The following is a 19,334-nucleotide window of genomic DNA, read 5'->3' as shown; positions in this document are numbered from 1 at the left end:
GCTATAGCACATGGGCCACATTATCCATGGATTATATACAATATAACATGTACAGTCATGACCTTTAGAGGTCCAGGTAGGTGGATTGTGTTTACTTTTGGACTGAGCCATGCTCACTGTTTCCCCTTGCTTCCAATCTGGTATGCTAAGCTAGGCTAATCATCTCGTGACTGTAGCGTGACATTTAGGTGGTATTAATTTTCTTTTCAAACAGTCTGCAAAAACGCAAATACGTTCCTTAAAATGTTGGAACTATTCCTTTTACTGTCGTTTATTTGCCTCAACCACAATCTTTCCCTCACATCAACCATATCATGTAAGTGTAAAATTATCCAATTATAATGTCCTTGCCTGGCGATCGGGTATGTCACAGAGAGGGAAAAGACACAATCAATCTACAAATGGGGATAATGTCACTCAGTTTTGAACAGCTTTTCCTTGAGGGCATTCAATTGATCGTTGGACCGTCGGCCCCTGTGGATTCCACCGTTGGAAAGGTAGGAGGGGGTTTCAGACGCTGCTGAACGATCCAACAAGCACTTTGTTTGAGGCATACTAACGACTTAAGAGTCCTCTGACCTTCACATCTTTCAAGATCGTCTTCACTGAAAGATCCTTCCATCTTCTTTCAACCTCAACTGAGTCCTTGTTAGTCCCAACGGTACCGTCTAATTATTTGATCCATGTATCCATTCATATTCGACTGCAGTGCATTTCTTTACATAACATGCAGCATCATGGTTGTGGCTCCTTAATAGATCAGTTAAATTCAGATGAAATTTTAATAATGTCTGTGGGGAACTTTGCTTGCTTTGGCTACAGAGCAAAAGAGGCGGATAGAGAGCAATAAAATGAGCAGTAAATACAACAATCAAACATACTCAGCAAAATAGAGCAAATAAAGATGCAGCATTTTTATGAATATGTCGGTTTACAGTGAGTGCACTGTCCAAAGATACAAAAATGCCGAAGCTATTGATAGTGTCGGACTGATCGAGTGATTGAGCTTTCGTCAAATTACTGAGAGGTTGATTCAAAAGGAAGAAAAGCAAGACAATAAGAGGGCATGAACACACACACTGGAGGAATTACCCGGCAGCAGGTGCATCTCGTCTTTTGGATATTTCTCTCAGACACACACACAGAGGATTAGCTTTGTTACGCCCACAAATGCACACACAAAAGCACAAATCGCTGCCTCGCACACACACACACACACACACACACACACACACAAACACGTCTGTTGTTGAGGACACGTTGATAGAAGATTACAGATGTTTCCAATCTTTTGGCGTCATTATCTCAATGTCAGTGCTGTAATACTTGACATTAGGTGAACAAAGAGAAAAATGTTAAGTATGGACACAAATGCAAAACATTTCCATATTACTGCTTTTTCTACCTGCTGTGCTTGTCTGGCTCAGCAGGTAGAAAAACATATAGTTTTTATTGCTTGTCATTATTGTGCAATATATTTTATGAAACTGCAGCAGTTATAGAAGCAAGATACCATTATCATAACTCAAAGCTGAAACCAGAGTCACTATTTTCATCAGCGCTGCTTCACCTTAAAATATCAATAAACCCTTGGCAGCACCCCCACCGCTTCACCCTGCCACTGCACACACAGAAAACCAGATTTCTATGCTCTGTCGACCCAAATCCAGCTTTGGAAAGCCTCGACTCCTACCTTTCCAATTCAGCTTTCTCAATAACCCAACTCATCCTCCTCCTCATACTCCCACTCCGCCGCATAATCCATAACATTTTGTTGCGCAGCTACGCCGATGACACCCAGCTGTATCTCCCACGGAAACCTGGATCATCAAACCTGGAGTAGCCGCTTCTGTCGTGTTAAGTCCAGGACGTCCTCGAAACTTGTAACAGCTTGATGATCGTGGGTTATTTTAGTTGGCAATCCCTCCGTCAAATAATCATTGTAAGCAAACTGGCCAATCAAAATGTCAGATTAAATGTCAAAAAGGTCGTGAGAATGTTCTAAACAGAATAAACCTCTGCAGAGTTTTAGATGTTTATTCTTGTTTGTATATAACTTTGTTTGGTCTACAGTAACTCCTTTTACACCAAAGCTGGTCAAGCCAGTTTCAAATTTGTATTGATCATTTTCAAATATCTGAAAGTACTGACCTCCGTATATTTCTGTGCTGAGTCTTGGTGCTACTTGAGGCTGACTGAGGCTTAGGTCCAACATATAAACAGACTTCAGTTAGACACCAGAGCTCATTTAGTTGCACAAAGTCTACTTCTCTATTTGCTATGTATTCTGGGTAAAGGAAAACCCCCTTTTTTACTGAGGAGCTTCCTCCAAAGCAAGCAAACAAAATTAATGAATTGCATATTTTTGCAAGGTCACTGCTGTCTCTTAAAAAACTCCTTCTTGTCTCGTCTTTGTTGACTTTATAATATTCTGAATCTATAAGCCAGGTTGGCCTATTTTTTGTCATTACTCATTGATTGTTATAATGGAAACTCTGTCCTTTGATAGGGATAAGGAGGCTAACTCTTCAGACTTTAGCAATATTAGCATTTATTTGAAGTTGTGTTTGTGTCCACCTGATTAATGTAAGTCCAATATTCACTCTCCTTTTAGCTGTTCCGGTTCCAACATCTCCTGAGAAACCTCTCTTTAGCTGCTAAATGCTTCACTGTGTTCCCTAGCTTGTCGCTAATTTGTCTTTCTGCCCTTTTTTACTGAACAGGTTGCTTCTTATTGATTTAGTAGAGCTTTTTCCATTGAAATCAGCTTCCTGCTGTTGCTTTAAATGAGGTTGATGAGAAGTGTAAAAGTAAACCAAAAGTAGTAAACGCTAAAGTGCTCCATAGAGCTGAGGGGAACTGCAGAGTTGAGTGATAATTCTTTGTGGATTCATCACTTTTAACAACTCTTTTCACTGTTTGACTCACATTACAATATGATAGAAACCAAAATCAGACTGGTTTAGAGCAGTCTAACGTATCTTTTTGCAAGGAGGCCAGACATCGATGGACAAAATCAAATTAAAAGAAATAAAAATAGAAAATATCTTCATGAGATGTTGGGATACCAACGGCTCCTTTGTATAGATAATCCAGGTCTCTGATACTTGCCTTATTCAGTGTTTTGTCTCCTATGTGTGTACATTTAATTTTAGATTTGGTGACTAAAGGCATAGCCAATTATTCATATAATTTTCACACTCATCAAACCATTCATTGAGGCATTGTGCCCTGTACTAGTGTTGTGTCTGTATGCTACGTATGAAACTAGACCCAGCAGGCGATTAGCTTAACTTAGCAGGGGGAATCAGCCAGCGGTTGTTGTGTTACAGGGGTTAAATGTTATATAACATGTTAATTTGTGAGCTTCAGAGGTGCAGGTAGGCGGATCTTTTTCACTGACGGAGCCAGTTTTGCTGTTTCCTCGTGCACTATTATAAGAAATCCTTTCAGTTGTTGTGGCTCTGATGACAAAAGCCATAGCAGAGTATAAACTGAACCATTAGGAGGAAAATAATTATTAGGGTAGGTATTTTCTTGGTGTTGTGATTGCAGGGTCATTATGCTCTCCCTAATGAAACAAACCAGCAGAGAGCCTCCATCTCGGCTGTAGCCGTTATCATCGCCCTTCAGAGAGTATAAAAAGGAAAACACTTCAGCAGCAGGCTAATTAAAACCAGAGAGGTCTGGATGAGGAGGCCAAACAACCCACACAGGTGGCGGGCACGTCACCGTGTGTGTGTTTCTGCGTGTGTGAGCTACTGTAGCACATCATGTTTATGCATGTCTGTATGTGTCTGTATGAGTGTGGGTGTGTGTGAGGCAGCAATTCATGTATTATTTTTTTTTTCCTTTTATTTGTGTGTGTTTGTGTGAGGCAGCAAAGGACGATGTAAAAATTTGTGTGTGTGTGTTTGAGGCAGCACTTCCTGTTTGTGTGTGTGTGTGTGTGTGTCAGAGGTGTATGATTGTTAGAGGTGCTTCCCATTCATTTTAATGGCTTCAGCCTCCACTTGCTGTCGCTTCATTCTGCTGCCTCCACCGCTGACAGGAAGGACCTAGCAGCTTTCATCTGACAGGACCCTGCTCAAATAGGCCATTGGTGCACCATAATTAGTTCAAATGTCGAAGCCGGTGAATTATTGATGATTGGGGGCGAGCAGGGAGGAAGACATTTCACATCAACTGTGTGTATGTGTGTGTGTTATTTTTTTTAAAGCTGTCTCTTTTTAAAGGACAGCTGGTGCTCTGCGGTTCCCACCACAAACATGAATCTCTGGTGTTCAGGCCACGAGAGGATGCATTTGCATCGGGCGGAGAAATAAACTGGGGTAGTAAAGGGAATAATTACAGAGGAAAACTGTGAAATAATGTCTTGTTTTTCACTGAGAACAGCTGGCTAAAGAGAGCGCTGCAGATTTTTTATTTTTTTTGGAGGGGGGGTGAAAAAGGGATAACTTAGCACCGGTCGGAAACAAAAAGTAAACCACACCATGAAGACAGAGGCTAATTTATGCTCCTGCCAATCATTGGATATAATTGCGCTACCATGGCATAATGGCAGCCCAGGCCCAGTCATTTTCCCCCTCCGGCTCTATCTCAGGTACTTAGAGGGGTTTCCATCAGCTCCTGATTTTTCAAGAGAGACCTCTCAGACAGGAATGACAATGGACTTTCAATGGCTTATAATTATGCCACTTTTCCTGCACAATTTCCTGGGCATCATTTGCATTAAGACTCATATGGGTATAAGTGCACCATATGCTACTCTGCAAAGGCCTTTTGATCAACTCCACCGCCGAAATTACCAAGTGTCGTGACATTTCCTGGAATGCCTCTGAGCCGCCGCCGTCCGACAGTTATCTGAATCTGTTAATTAGATGGATCAAGTCCAAAGTTTGTGACGGTAGCGAGGCGACACGTGTGTGTGATGGTTGCGACTGAGGATCACAAAGTGTGCTGAGAGGCACCTTGGATTTATGGCATGAAAAGCTGCGTCCTTTTTTTTTTTTTTTTTTTTTTCAAGGTTATTCAACACTGCGTCTTGTTTGCTTTTTAAAAAAAAATCCTCTAAAAAACAGAGAAAATGATGCCGGCTGTTTGTGTTGCTGATGCTGGCGCTAAAGGCCAAAGGTAACACTGCCATCTAGTGTGCAAGAGGCGATAAAGCGGATATGAATCAGACACATTATGACATGAAGAGAGGTCTTTGCTGTACATCAGAACCTGCAGTTCTGCTTGTATTATTCATCTCCCAAACAAATCTATTTTCTTGTCATCTTTTTGCATCCATTCATCCAGCAGCTTGGCGACTTAAAGGGGCACTGTGTAGTTTTTGCAGAAGAAATTCAAACTCTTACTATTTCCAATTACTAATGAGGTAATAATACACAGAGAAATATCTACTTTATCCATAGGTGAATAAACAAGCTGTTCTCAGAGGTAAATAAGGTCCCAGAACACTGTTTGAAGCTAGAAAGGTGGCAGGGTCCGCCACATATAAACTGTTTTCATGACGGATAAAAAGAATAAAGAGTTTGTTTTAATTCATTTAGGCATAAAAAGAAATCAGTCGGTGAAGATCATTCTCTTCAGATTAAAAATTCTATATAGTGCACCTTTAAATTAAATGTGAAAATGTATTTAAAGTGTAAGTAAATCAACCGTAAACATTTAATTTGCCGTCTTACCTGCTGAAACAATCATGACTGTAATAGCATTTGTGTCTGGGACCTCTGGGACCTGCACACAGCTCTACAACGTTCCTGTCTTTTGAGTTGTAATTAGAGCTTGGACAGTGTTTTCCTTTCAGATGGCTCTTAATTCTGGGATTTGTTGCTCACAAAAGCCGCTCTCATATCTCTTCCTCTCTGCGGATTTTCGAGCAGTAGGCGTCTCTTATTCAGCTCGAGAGGTTGCTGAAAATAAATCATCACCCTCCCACCAGCATGCGAGAACGTCCAGATGGTTGAATTTTCACTGACGTCTTCCCGCTGAATTTCCCCATTGTCTTCCACGCTAAAATTAGAAGGTAATACTTGGTGAAAACGCTGCGTCTGCTCTGAGGGTGCTAGTTAATTATCAGGAACTGGATTTTATGTTCCACCCACAAATGAAGCATCAACGCTGCATTGTGCGAGAGTGTAAAGTCCAATGCTGAACCTTGAAACCCTCTTGAGTGTTGTTGGAGGGGATAAATGGCAGGTTTCACCGTCTTTCCTGCTTGTTCCTTTGGCAAGAACAAAAGAAATAGTGCCCTCAAGGTAAATTATCTACGGAAGAAAAAAGATGACATTATTCTGCCATAGCTTCTACAGTGGTTAAGAGACAAAATCATGCAAAATGCAATCATCTAAACGCACAAACTTGCTTAAATTTTCTGCTCATACAGTACCTCAACGTGTATTTCCAATAATGCCTCCCATTAGCATTACTAATTCAGCAACACGACAACATGCCAGCGCTCGATTTGAGGTGCAATATGGCCTTTTTAGTCACCAAAAGCTGATGTTTTGGTCATTTAATGTAATCACTATTGTTCAGTAAGTAGCCTGTTACATAATCAATTAATCAATCTACCATATATAAGGAACCAAACAGCAGGAGGTGACCATTGTATATACAGTTTTGACGAGAATCGTCCTTGGCGGCATTTGACAAATGACTGTTTTATCTTCAAACGCAGCGAGGGCTTATATTCAATGGGGAATAAATCCAATGTTATGAGGCTGGGATTAAACCATCTGCATGATTTGGCAGTTCTTTTCATTTTTGCATGCTATATGTGCTTTCCAGGCCAAAATTAGGGGCTTAAGATTTTTTTATTTTTTTTTTTGCACCGAGGATGGCGTTTTTTAAACTCGAGAGGCGAACTTAAGTCAAGGTGATCCCAAGTTCTTCCCGTCAGACGAGGTGCCAGGGCTGTTCGGATTGGGAAGGAACAGGACCTTACATACACTTCACACCTTAAATAAATAAAAACAATCCACAGTATTTTATTTTTTGGGATGCGCTCTTTATGATCACTATTGAATTTAAGGTTTTTGTTTGGTTTGTCCATTGTGGGCTACCGTAGAAACATGGTGGTGCCACATGGGGGACTCCGTAGAAGAGTGCCCACTCCCTCAAAAAGAAAACAAAAAAGATCACCTTCAACCACAACTCATTGCCTTCCTCAGCAGATGGGTTTTGCTTTCATGTATCGGGACATGGTGCAGGTGTCATCTCAGTTTTTTATTATCTCACTGTTCTCCCTTGAGCTGATAGTTAATGAATTAATCAATTGGCAATGTATCAGAGTAACTGCTAACTGCTGCTAATTGTAGCTGCCATTAGCTAGTTAGCCATGTAGCTAGTGTTGTTCGTGACTGGTAGTGTAGGCTTTATTTAAACCACCAGCACCAAAACTTTAGGCCTCCAGGAGGAGATGATTTACAGCGGCTTAAGCCAGGACCATGACTCAGGGGAAGATGACAGCACGGCAGGTTCGGGCGAGGAGCAAGAAAAAGGGAATCTGTCAGCACCCACCTCTGGAGGCCTTAGCTTTACTATCAGACCCTCGCTTCCTGAGGTATAGAGTGGTCTAACTAGACATGTACAGCCAGGGCTAGCTGTTTAGCATGCTAACTAACTAACAATACATAGGAATCAAAACTGTTCAGTCTCTTCACAATTAGTTAATTTTAGATTGTTCTGAAGTAAAATTTCTTACATATTGCACCTTTAATTCTTTGATAATGAAGTCTTTAGTTGCAGCCCTACAACTTCCAATACGTAGCTTTTCAATTGTGAAAGAAGGAACATGACGATGCCTTTTAAAGAAACTCTTCAAAGCCTCGATGAGTAACTCTTTGAATTGTTCAAGAGGTTTGCTTTTTGTCATGTTTAACACTTTACACAAGTTGGCCCTCCCCAACTTAATGTAATCAAAAACCCAAAAGGTAAATCAATGTTTCTAGTTTCACTTCAAGACACCAGAGAAGAGATAATCACTGTGATGTATAACAGGGGAAAAAAGAAAAAGATCACTTTTACACCTTTATTTGGGCTCCCAATACACAAATCGAGGATATGTTCATCAATACAGTCTGCTTTAGATCTCATGATACACTGAATGGCGGAAGGTTTGGACTGATGCAATAAACCAACAGATTTAAATCTGACCTACAGTCCTATATACACAATCTTATTTTAGAAATCTGTATTTTATGATAGTTAATAACATTTATCATACTGATAGCGATTGACAGAGTACAATCACAAGGCCTTTTTGCAATTTTAGCCGATATATCTTAAATGCACTTTCACAGCAGATGTAAGGTAAACTTCATTTGTAGCTCTATAATGAGTCTGCACATTAAGTTCAGGTGCGGCCTTGGAAGTCCCAATAGACAGCAAATAGACAGCAAATGGAGTCGGCCTCGCATTTGTATTGTTTTTAGGAACTATTGATGCACTCTTTGAAATATAAGCAGACCATGATTTTCTAAGACAGACGCCAAAGTTCTGCCCTCTTCGTCAGCAAATGGACGAGGTGATACATCTCCACAGATACAGGTACTAAACCCAAACAGAGGAAGATTCGTTCTTATATCAAAAAAGTTCAAGACCTGAGATTTTTAGTGGAACAAAATGTCTTAACATACAAAAAAAAAAAACATTAACTGTCTGTAAACTGTCACGATGGCTGCGAATACTAGCTATGTCTTCCCTTTTGTGACCGAAAACATGCACGTTAAAATCATGTCAGCTCGCGATAAAAGAACGTTTAAAATCCCATTTTTCTAGCCGCATTCTCAAAACATTTTGTGGTTGTTTTTTTCATTGTTGCAAGCTAGTAGTACACAGCTCTATGCATATAATTTTACATTGACAGCTTAACGAGAATCATCAATGATCAGTGTGTAGACACGACTGAGGGCGATGCGAGATAACTTAAGACAAATAAATTCATTTTTTAAAATTCTATTAAACACGGTAATACCTTATTCTAGACAACACTGTCAACTCTCCGAGGGTTACAAGTTCATTCCTTGGGCACTTAGTAAAGAGTCCAGCATGTCAAAAGTGTCTTTGTAGTCAGTGTGTTGGCCGTTGGAGGTCAGCAGGCCGTTGGTTCCGTCGTGGCCGTGGTGCTCCATCATCCTCTGGCCGCTCTCTGACGAGTAGTGGGACGAGTTGAGGCCTCCTTTGGAGCTCCTCTTGGACGAGTGGTGGTGGTGGTTGTGATTGTGGTTTCCAGCGTCGGTGTGAGCCCTCTTACGAGACGAGCCAGAGGAGCTCACATCGTTGCAGTGGCTGCTGGGAGCTCGTATAGATAAAGAAGGGTTGTCTATTGTCCCTCTGCCATTCCCGCTGAGGGAATAAGCGTGCGAGTGGCCGTGTTTAGAGTGGCGGTGGCTGCTGTGCTCTTTGTGCTTGTCTTTTCCAGGCAGAGTCCCGCCCTGCTCTGAGCCCCCGTGACGCTCTGATGAAACTTTGATTCTCATCTTGAGCTCCTCGCTAGTGGCGGAGCCGTTCTCAGCGAAAGACGCAGGCAGCCGAGCCTTTTTAGAGCTGGACTTTTCTCTCCTGCCATCACCTGACTGGCCGGCCTGCTGTGGCTGAGAGCGTTTCTTGTGGTGGTGCGAGGACAGAGCTGGAGGAGGCACGTACATGTCTGTGCTCGCCTCATCTTTTATACCGTTCTGCAAGGCCAGCTCCGCCGCATGTTTCTCTCTGTACTTTTCCAGAGTCAAGACTTTCTGCGGCCGTGAAAAAGCTGCGGCGTTTGTACTGAGCTGCTGGTTTTTACTACTCGACCCACCTGCAGGTTTGGGTTCGTGTTTCACCAGTGTGAAGTCTGAAGGGTGGGGCTCGGAGAAATCGTCGTATTCGCAGGACTTTGACTGGTCGCTCAGCGGCTGGTAGGAGCCAAAGGGGACTGCGATGCTGCTCAGGGAGGGCATGTCTGAAGAGTCTGATGAGGAGGTGGAGGGGAAGAAGGAGTTGGTGACACCAGGAAGGCCGTCTAAGGACGTCCCCTGGAAGGCACTGTCCACTGTTGGGCCCTCCGTCTTTGGCTTCTTTGCTGCTTGAATGGCCTACAAAACAACACAGGACTCAACATGAAATTCTGACACCTACCAGTCACACTTTATGTCTTGACATGTATTTCTGACATACCCTCCAGTTTCGTATCCTCTTCAGCCTGCTGGGCGTCTTCTCCAGGATCTGAAGGAACTCATGTGTGAGCTCTGAAAACAGAGAAAGAGAACAATGTCTTTGATTAGCTCCTTCACACTCTGGACTCCTTTCTAATGCATAATTCTGATATTATTTAGCCAAGGATCATGGATGAGACATTTGTTTAGGCGAGACAACAGGGACAGCAGTTCAGGATTGGTTTTGGAAAATAAAACCATACAGTGTCTACCCTATGTCGAGTTTGAACATTATTATACGAAAAACAGTAGCAACAGACGCTCTTACCGTCCAGCAGCTGTAACGTTACGGTGCGGTCCACGTACTCCCACCAGTGTTTGCCATCTGTCGATACAGGGATCTCCCAGTTGGACCACTTACAGGCCAGGTGGATGCAGACACATGCGACGACTGTGGGCCTGTACTGCAGGCAGAAGGTGGTGAGGTGCAAACTGTAGGAGGAGACAAGAAACAAAAGAGAAAGATACAACTGTGAACCAAAGGGCTTTCCAACCAATGTACGTATATACTATACATTTTAAATTACATTTAAAACAGCTAAGAGCAAGGCAGCATTAACATTCAATCAAATGACTCGGAAGCAATAGTGACAATATTAAATATTATCTTCACATCACATACACACAGCCTTACCTTACAGACCTGGAACATCTAAGAAAACCTATGTTTGTTAGGACATGTTCCTAAATGTTTGAGTGAAACACACTGTACAGTTTCAAATGATTATATATAATTGTAAATGTTCTAAAGCTGTATTAGGCCATATTGTTGTGTTTGGATTTTAAGGTAAAAAAAAAAAAGGGAACTTCTGAAACAATAACAGTGTTTCTCAATCTCTAATCTCAGGAAATCTCTACTCCTACACAATCAAAATCAAATAAAAGTTACACACTACTACACTACTTCAAAATGAGTCAATCATTGGAACTTTAAGACTGAGAAACACTGGTGTTGGTGGCCAAGACAAATTATTAGGCTTTAAAAAAGGTATCATTTTTAAGATATGGCCAGAATCCAAAAATGTTGGGGCAGCACATTAGAGTAACTGACAGCTGCATCTAAATATTCTACTTGTTAGCCATCTTTGGCGTTAGCTAGCTGCCGTTAGCTAATTGGCCCAATTAGCCGCAGAGCTCGTGGTGTTATTAGCTGACTGGAGTCAGCCTGGACTGCGACCTCAAATCACAGGGGGAGTCGACGCAGTCAACGGGTCTCAGCAACCTCCCAGTGAATGCGGCTAGACGGAGCCTCAAAGACTGACAGATCAGTTTGAAGCCAGGGGGAAAAAGTATGGAGGCGATTTACAGCAGATCCAATCATGACTATGACTCCAGGGACGAGATGATTCGCCAGGCAGGGCATGAAGTGATAAAGAGAGACAGAGAGAGGCTGTAGGGGTGGGCAAATTGAGGATTTATTTCGACCAAACCAGAGGTATGTAAAGACAAACCAAGACCGTTTTGGTGAATTTTATTAAATGTCTTGAGTTTGAATGAAGTTTGTTTTATGTTTTATGATGAGCAAACTCTTCAATTTCAGCAATTAAGCTCCACTTTGTTCAGTACAATAGAGGAACTTGATTTCAGATGTTGTACGGTTGCATTGATCTGTTTAGTAAGGAAAATGGGTGCACAAAAATTTCCTTTCTTGACATTTTATTAGTTTTATTAATATTTTGTTTACTATTTAGACTAAGAAGCAAACCCGCTACTCACATACATCTACCAGCTGAAACTACAGGGGCTATCAGACTACCACCTCTTGCGGTAAAAAAAGTGGTATTACGAGACAGACTTCATATTCTGTTGATAATGTTAATTTTTGAAAATGGTTTAGACTAAAATTCTGGCCATATCTTACACATTGCACCTTTATCTTTACTACGGTTAATTTTCTCTGCACTCTGAATCCCAAACTACACTGCAAACTGGCTCTTATGGATTGAAACTAGAGCACAGGTAAGAGCAACATGGTGATGAAAGTAAAAAAAAACGGGGTCCGTATTTATCTCAGAATCACAGCGAGAAATCACACTAAAAGTTAAACCAGGACTAGAAATAGTCTTAAGTTTCTTTCTCTTAATATTGGCAACAACATCCAAGCAGAAGTTATGTTGATGTGTTTGGCAGTTGCATGTGGTATAATTAAAAAAACGTATGTGTAAAAACATGTCACTAAATTACTGGCATCTAGATTTTAAGTATTTAAAATTCAAATTTAAGAATTCAAAAAAACTAAAAGTGCAAAAAAATTTAATATATTAGGTAACTTGATTCAGCTGTGACTCAGCTTGATATCCTCAAATGTTTTTCTAACACCTGTACTAGTACCACATCTTATATCTTTAATACGTTACTCGCCCTTACAGGTACGACTTTAATGTCGCCTAGTCTTAGAGATACAGCCAAACACGATCAACACATCTCTCAGATTTTATTACAGTCACTACACTTTAATCTAGAAGTCATTCTTCAAATTAAGAAAAGTCACCGTAAAGATCAGGTCTACCACCATCTGCTGGGAACATCAATCTCCCAGATTTGAATATCAAACAAGCACTCTCTGTAAAACAAGTGAAATCAACACCTCAAAAGTCAGTTACTGAAATACACACTGCTAGCACATTAAGAGCTAAGTAATGGTCTCACTAAATTTAAATCTTCAAGACATTTCTGCCACATTTCTTCTTTTAAAGACAATAAAATATGTTCATAAAAACTCTGAAAACTACAGGCACAACCTATATTCAGTTTGCAGTATAGTTTGGTGTTTCATTGTTAGCTCTTTTGGGGTGAAAATGTGCAAAAAAATTACAACTTAAAAAAAGAACTGTAAACTATACTTACCAAAGTACTTTATAAGTATAAGAATCTTTAGTGGCAATCTATATTCAGGCTACCGCTTGAGTTTTTTTGTTTAGACATATGCACTCCGCACCAAACAACCGTGAGAGGTAAACAGCACCACTACACTCCACATTGTGCATTCAACCCCTATGTGCCAACACAGAGCCCTTGTACAATACACCGCACACAGCAGCCCGGCCGGTACTTCCCCACACTGGGGGTTCCCAGGATCCGGGCGCAAACAGGGCGTTGGACACAGGAAGGGGGGCCCTGCAGGACAGGAAGCTATAGTGTGCCATTACAGTGCAATAATGGGAACAGGATAATAACCTGTTGGTAGCCATGAAATAGGAAGTCTGTGCCAAATCCTTGCTCGCTGCAAAAGAAGAAGAAAGTCCATTTTAGAACTGTGTAATGAAATATCATTTTAAAGTTAGCATTAATGTAGCAGTACAGATGAAAAGCTAGCACTTTAGCACTTTTACAACTAAGCTGTCAAAAAAAAGACGACTTTCTTTGGATGTAAAAGTGAGAAAAGCTGAGAAAGAAGGTTATACCTCTCACTAGCTGGGAACACCTCACAACATCTGTGTGTGGATGATCAACTGTTATTTCAAAACCTGCAATCAGGATGTTAGATGATGATCAGCCACTGGTGCGAGAACAATGTCAGCAAAGGCAGGACTTCAGTGTGATATTGTGGTTTACACAGGAACTAAAAGAAAAACCTCAAGCGTTGTCTGTTAAATATTTGAAAACTTCATATATCCGAAGTCAACATGCCCATGTGGTACCTGTGTAACTTTCTTGTTTGCACTTATTCCTTCCACAAGAATAATGCTGCTTAAATGGCCGACAGTAGAAGTCGGGAAAGAAATTTAACTTGCAGGGAAAACAATACAGTATGTGGAGTACTGAAGCTTTAGAAACACTCACCCAGCGTTTGCAGCACAATTGTTTCCAGTGCTACAAGCTCTTGTGCCTGCTGCTGGAATGCCTGAAAAAGATCGATCAATTAACACACAACCATATACCGATGATTCAACTTCTTATCAGCATTCCTGCAGACAAAACTGTGAAGGAGTGGAGAACCATTCTGATATAAAAGCTTTACAGTATGGGCCTAATACAGCCTTTTTAATCAAAGGACTTCTAACAGATTGCGAAAAATCTTAAGTGTTTTCTAGTTCTTTGTGACTGGGAAGAATGTTTTGGACTGAATATGTGATGTTCATCTTGTGTAGTACAACATCCATGAAGTTTGAATTAACGTAGGTTGAACAGTCCACGATATCAGTGCTGTATCGCCTTAACATCACGGCTTGGACTAAGCAGAGGTTAGCAACTGTATGAAAATCTGCAACTGTAAGACTACAGTCTGTAGGGATCGGATTCAAATCATAATGCAAAACACACCCCACTGAGGATCGAGATTTGTGAGATTTCTTCTCAACAAAGGGAGAATGCACGCTGTGACAAAAAGACCACTAGATTTTAAGTTAACCAAACCTACCAAAGGCAAATTTTGTCAACATGATTAATAAGGCAGACAAAACATGTGAGTAGACAACCGTCTTTCATACCTAAATCTTAGCTGCAAGATCATCAGATAAACTTTCTATCCCTCAAATTGTAGCTGTGGCTCACTGTGTTTCGATTAATTAATTTATCATTTGACCTTTTTAGTCGATTTTCTGAGGTTTAACAGAGCAAACAATTTCCTTGAGCCAAAAGGTGACGACTTCTAAATTCTTGCTTTGTCCAAGGAATCCATAACCTCCACATTTTAAATGGACTGTCAGAGAGGACAAAGAAAAGCCTCCAGTCCTTGTTGTGACAAAACTGGCCTTACAGCTTTTTAAAAATTGCTAAACAACTAACAAAATAGTTATGCCACTGCAGCGCTACTACATGTACAAATGTGTTTTCTCTCAAGTCTCAGGGCGTTGCAAATGTAGACACAGAAGGCCTCACATCTTCCACAAAAAAGGATCAGCTGAAAAGTCAAGGTTGGATCAGTTTCATACAAACTGACCTCACAGTCACCATAAGTTAAGAGTATAATATTATATTCTCTAGGTATTTTTGGCCACATCGTAAAGCCAAAGGTGATAACATAACGTGGTGTCCACACAGAGAAGACTATCACACAATGTGTCATTGTAATTTCATTTAAACCAAAGTCACTCCTTAGTCATAGTTTACTTACGTTGCTCTTAGTGTCTAGGGCAGGCTCTTGTGGGCTAATGCAGGCATGGGCTATTTTAATGACATGCTCCAGCTTTCTGGGCTGCTCCTCTACTTTAGCTGCCAGGAACAACGTAGTCTGGGAAATTATCTAGAGAGGGGGAAAAAAAAAACCTCAGTCAGTTTTTCATAGCTGGAAGCACCAGTAATTATGGTATCAGCCAACACTGCAGTGGTACTTACATTTCTATGGAATTTGGTGAAGGAGTGGATCATATAAAACCTGTGCATATATACTATAGCAGTGTTGATAATTAATTGAGAACTGGGGAAACAGTTAAGGCATATACAGATGTACAGTAAAATAAAAAATTAAAATGACTGCAACAGCTTCAGTGTAGAAATCCTGACACATTAGCATCGAGCTAGCGTTTAGTGGACAGCTAGCAAAACGTGCACCATGTAAGTAAAAACCAAGCGCAAATTCAAGTCATGCTTCAATCTGTCCAACGATGTATTAATCAAGTTGTATAGTAGTATTGGCTTAAAGTTACACGTACATCTAGTAGCAAGAATCATCTGTCACTGGTATCATTAGACACAAAGCTAACAATAGAATCTGCAGTATGAAGAGACAAAACAATAGCTAAGCTAGCAAGCAGGCCTCAACACTTCCAGCTAACAGTTGGCTAGATATAAACACAATATTAGCGAATACAAAAGCCCTTCTTGTCGGACAGGACTGTGAATATGATAACGAAAGATTTTCAGTGTGTTTTGAGGGTTAAAATGTGAACAGTAACAAGCCTCGCCATTCCGGCCTTTCTGTAAGCTAACGCTAACTCGAGCTAACCCGTCTGTCTGTGGGCCAGCTAGCCTTTACGTCTCAGAAAGGATACACGTTGAGTCTCTGGCCTATATCTTGGATTAAGTTGGCGGCCTGCTGCCGGTAAGAGAGCTCCCTGTCGGCCTCTATCCCGCCGCGTCGAGACGGTGTGTTTTCGAGCTGCTCCCGGGTGAAGAGCCATTTCGTAGAGGGTCCCCGGTGCACCGCCATTACGCTCCCACAGCCAAGCCCGACGGTGCTAGCATCGGGAGGGAGCGGGGCTATGGGGGCACCGGAAGGACGAAATTAGCAGCTGAGGCTGATTTAAAACCGGTGTCCGTTCTGTGAACAGCGCCGCCAGTGGTCGGTGGTGCACATGGGCCATGTTGCTGCTACTCCTCACTGATGCTGTGTCGGATAACATTTTATTCACAAGAAAATACGTTAATTCAAATGGATTACGTGGATGTTTTTCGCCCTTTAGACAGCTGTCTTTCCTTGTTGATTCATAAAAATACAGCAGTCAGGGTTAAAATACAGCACTTAGTAACCATTAGGGGTCACCGCTGTAGTTTGGGCCCTTACTTACTGTAAAGCCTTGAAGAGTCCTCAGACATCTAATGTTTTTTAAGTTATAATTTTGATTTTAATTCTTAAATGTAGCCTATAGTTTATTCTATTTGACGCATTCATTTTAGCGTACCATTAAACTTTCCGGTCCAGACTTACATTAATGGTTAGGAGGCAGGGTTTTTTTAAGGGCTGCTGCAAGACTCCAGATGAACCATCTTGTCATGAGTAGGTTATTCAGGTAGGCACGGTTGCCTCATTTTGAATAAAGGATGTCAAAATGAGAGATGGGACTGATTCATGTATGTCTTTTCAAGTACAAGAATGTCATGAATTGATGTGTTGCAGCAAAAAAATAAACCATAGAACATTTAGGACTTTGTACAGTTTAATATAATAGTAAATAAAATGAGAAATAAGCGTCATGACACTCTTGAATAGGACTCAAGAGTCAGTACATCAATATTTGGTCAATATGATAAGAAAACCAGGCCACAGCTGAGAATCTTATTCATAAAAATGTGGCTTTACATTTGGCTTCCTCATGAAATTCTTTAATATCATAATATAAAACCTAAGATCGTGATAAGCTGAGGTGGTGCGAGCATCAGACACTTCCATGAGAGATCAACACGTGCAATGAGACACCACATGGTGGAGCGTCCTCTGGCCTGCATTACTCTCTGTCTACCACTGAATGGAGGCAGAGACCAAGAACGAAAGTCGAGCTTAGTGACTGTAAACTGACACAGGATTAGATAATGTGAAGCTACTGACTAAAAATCTTCTCAATCATCACTATATAACCATGTACCCTGGATAATGTAACCTTTTAATTGTCTGAGTGTGGAGTCTGTTCATAAAATGTCAAAATGTTGAGGGCATTAAGCCTCAGAGGAAGAAAAGTAATGATGAATCGATCTGTTTGCTTTAATTGTCCATAGAGATACAATATTTTTTATTATAGTTTATGTCATATATATTAAATTGTGCCAATGTAAAGGGACATGCCACCTTTTAATGTAAATATCATGTGTGTGAGGCTGTGCTGTTGTAACAAAACCTTCAAAAATATTATTCCTGCTTCCCTTATTTCTCATGTTCACTGACTATGCACCAGGAAGCCTTGAGTTAAATGCTCCAGATCAATCTTTTTACCACTGAGGTGTGCACATAACATTTCTCTTTCAGTGTCTGGCTGTGATATATTGTGTGAAATGTGTATCTGTGTGTGTTTTCTCCCCCATTACATTTCAATGAAATCACCCTATATTGATTTTCAGACTCAGAATGGACGCGTTATCATCTGTAAATACCATATAATTTGTTTTAATCTATTAACAGGCAGGATAGCCTGTCAGTCTACATGCTTATCAAGTAGTGCTGTATCTTAGCAACCCGTTACAGGAATCTCGTTACTTTCCCCCGATGTAATATAATAATTATATCAGTCAAAAACAATAATTCGCCTTAGTAAGAAATCAATCTGACTTATTTCCATTAGGTTGTCTTTCACGCAGTGTAACAGGTGAGTCAGCCACATGGGACTGGGATGTTTTCTGTCGCGTGAGCTCAGAGCGCGCGGCGCAGCAGCAGCAGTTCCGGTGGACTCGAGCTCCAGCGCGAGCGCACAGGTCTCGTGACCTCAGTAATTAGAGTCCAGGTGTGGCGTTTTCACGACGCCGCGAAGTGAAGCCTGCTGGTGTATTGATTGATTGTCATTGACAGACACGCTAGTACCGGTTACCTCCTTCAAAATAAATAGCTAGCTTAGTTCTTTAAAGGGAACTATGAAAACTTTAACTTGAAAACAACTTAATTGGTAGTAAAAGATTTTATTTATTTATTTATTTTGAACTTTACCTGAGTTAAAGCACAAATAATTGGTTGAAGGCTCTAAAAAGTAATAAAGGGTTTTACTCTGGTGGGGCCGGTACAGTTTGTAATGTTAGCAAACTTGTTAACATGCTAGGCTAAATAAGGTCGATTATTAGCCTTCAGTAATATAATGTGTAAGAAGCTTTAATGTCTTTACTGGTCGAGGTAGTGTCAATTTTAAGATACAGTTTAGTAGTTAACAACAATGTATGATATTTTATAAGTGTATCATGTGTTATGAATGATGAATTTAATCCGAAATACAATTCAGCTAGCTGTCAATTAAACGTAGTCAAGTAAGAAGTAGGCTATGCTAATGTTTTCTCTCAAATGCAGTTAATAGTTGTATAAAGTAGCATAATTAAATAAAGTAAGTGTATTTAAGTCTATTCCTGGGATAAATGTTCTTAGTTAAACGTAAATTACTCGAATTTGAGTTTGTTCTTACAACATTTTGGCTAACAGAAGGTAATAATGGTCATTTTTGAGTCTAAACTGATAACTTAATCATAGAAAATAGATGTAAATAATATAATATTATTAATAATAATAACATCCAAAAGGCTCAAATCTATTGTCTATATGAACGATAAAGAAATGTTGGCATTACATTTTCCCAGTGAGAAAGATACGTTTGTTTTGAAGTCCTTATCTCTTAATTTCCGGTACTGTTTCGCTTTACAGTGTGTAATTTGGCGCAACTGGACCTGCAGCCCTGCAAGCAGTCTCCCTCCCTCCCTCCCTCCCTCCCTCTCTGTCTCCGGGTCTCTCCCCAGCTGAAAGCCAGCACTTCTCGCCCAGGTGAGACATTTTCGGAGTGCCTC

The 19,334-nt window shown here is 40.7% G+C and overlaps 1 protein-coding gene across 1 annotated transcript; it reads right to left on the bottom strand.

The window, feature by feature from the left end:
• Window positions 1-8,024: 8,024 nt before the first annotated feature.
• LOC140992072 (cyclin-T2-like) lies at window positions 8,025-16,334 on the bottom strand. The gene is made up of 9 exons (XM_073462310.1): window positions 16,136-16,334; window positions 15,480-15,561; window positions 15,259-15,387; window positions 13,986-14,046; window positions 13,607-13,669; window positions 13,380-13,425; window positions 10,471-10,634; window positions 10,165-10,235; window positions 8,025-10,082 (listed from the first exon to the last, which is right to left on the bottom strand). The coding sequence occupies exons 1-9, from the start codon at window positions 16,291-16,293 to the stop codon at window positions 9,018-9,020; spliced, it is 1,839 nt and encodes a 612-aa protein (XP_073318411.1). The 5' UTR covers window positions 16,294-16,334; the 3' UTR covers window positions 8,025-9,017.
• Between the last annotated feature and the right edge of the window lie 3,000 nt (window positions 16,335-19,334).

Source organism: Pagrus major, chromosome 24 (genome assembly GCF_040436345.1).
Source record: "Pagrus major chromosome 24, Pma_NU_1.0".
NCBI classification, from domain to species: domain Eukaryota; kingdom Metazoa; phylum Chordata; class Actinopteri; order Spariformes; family Sparidae; genus Pagrus; species Pagrus major.
Note: the sequence above shows the minus strand (reverse complement) of the source record. Positions and strands in the feature narration are given on the sequence as shown.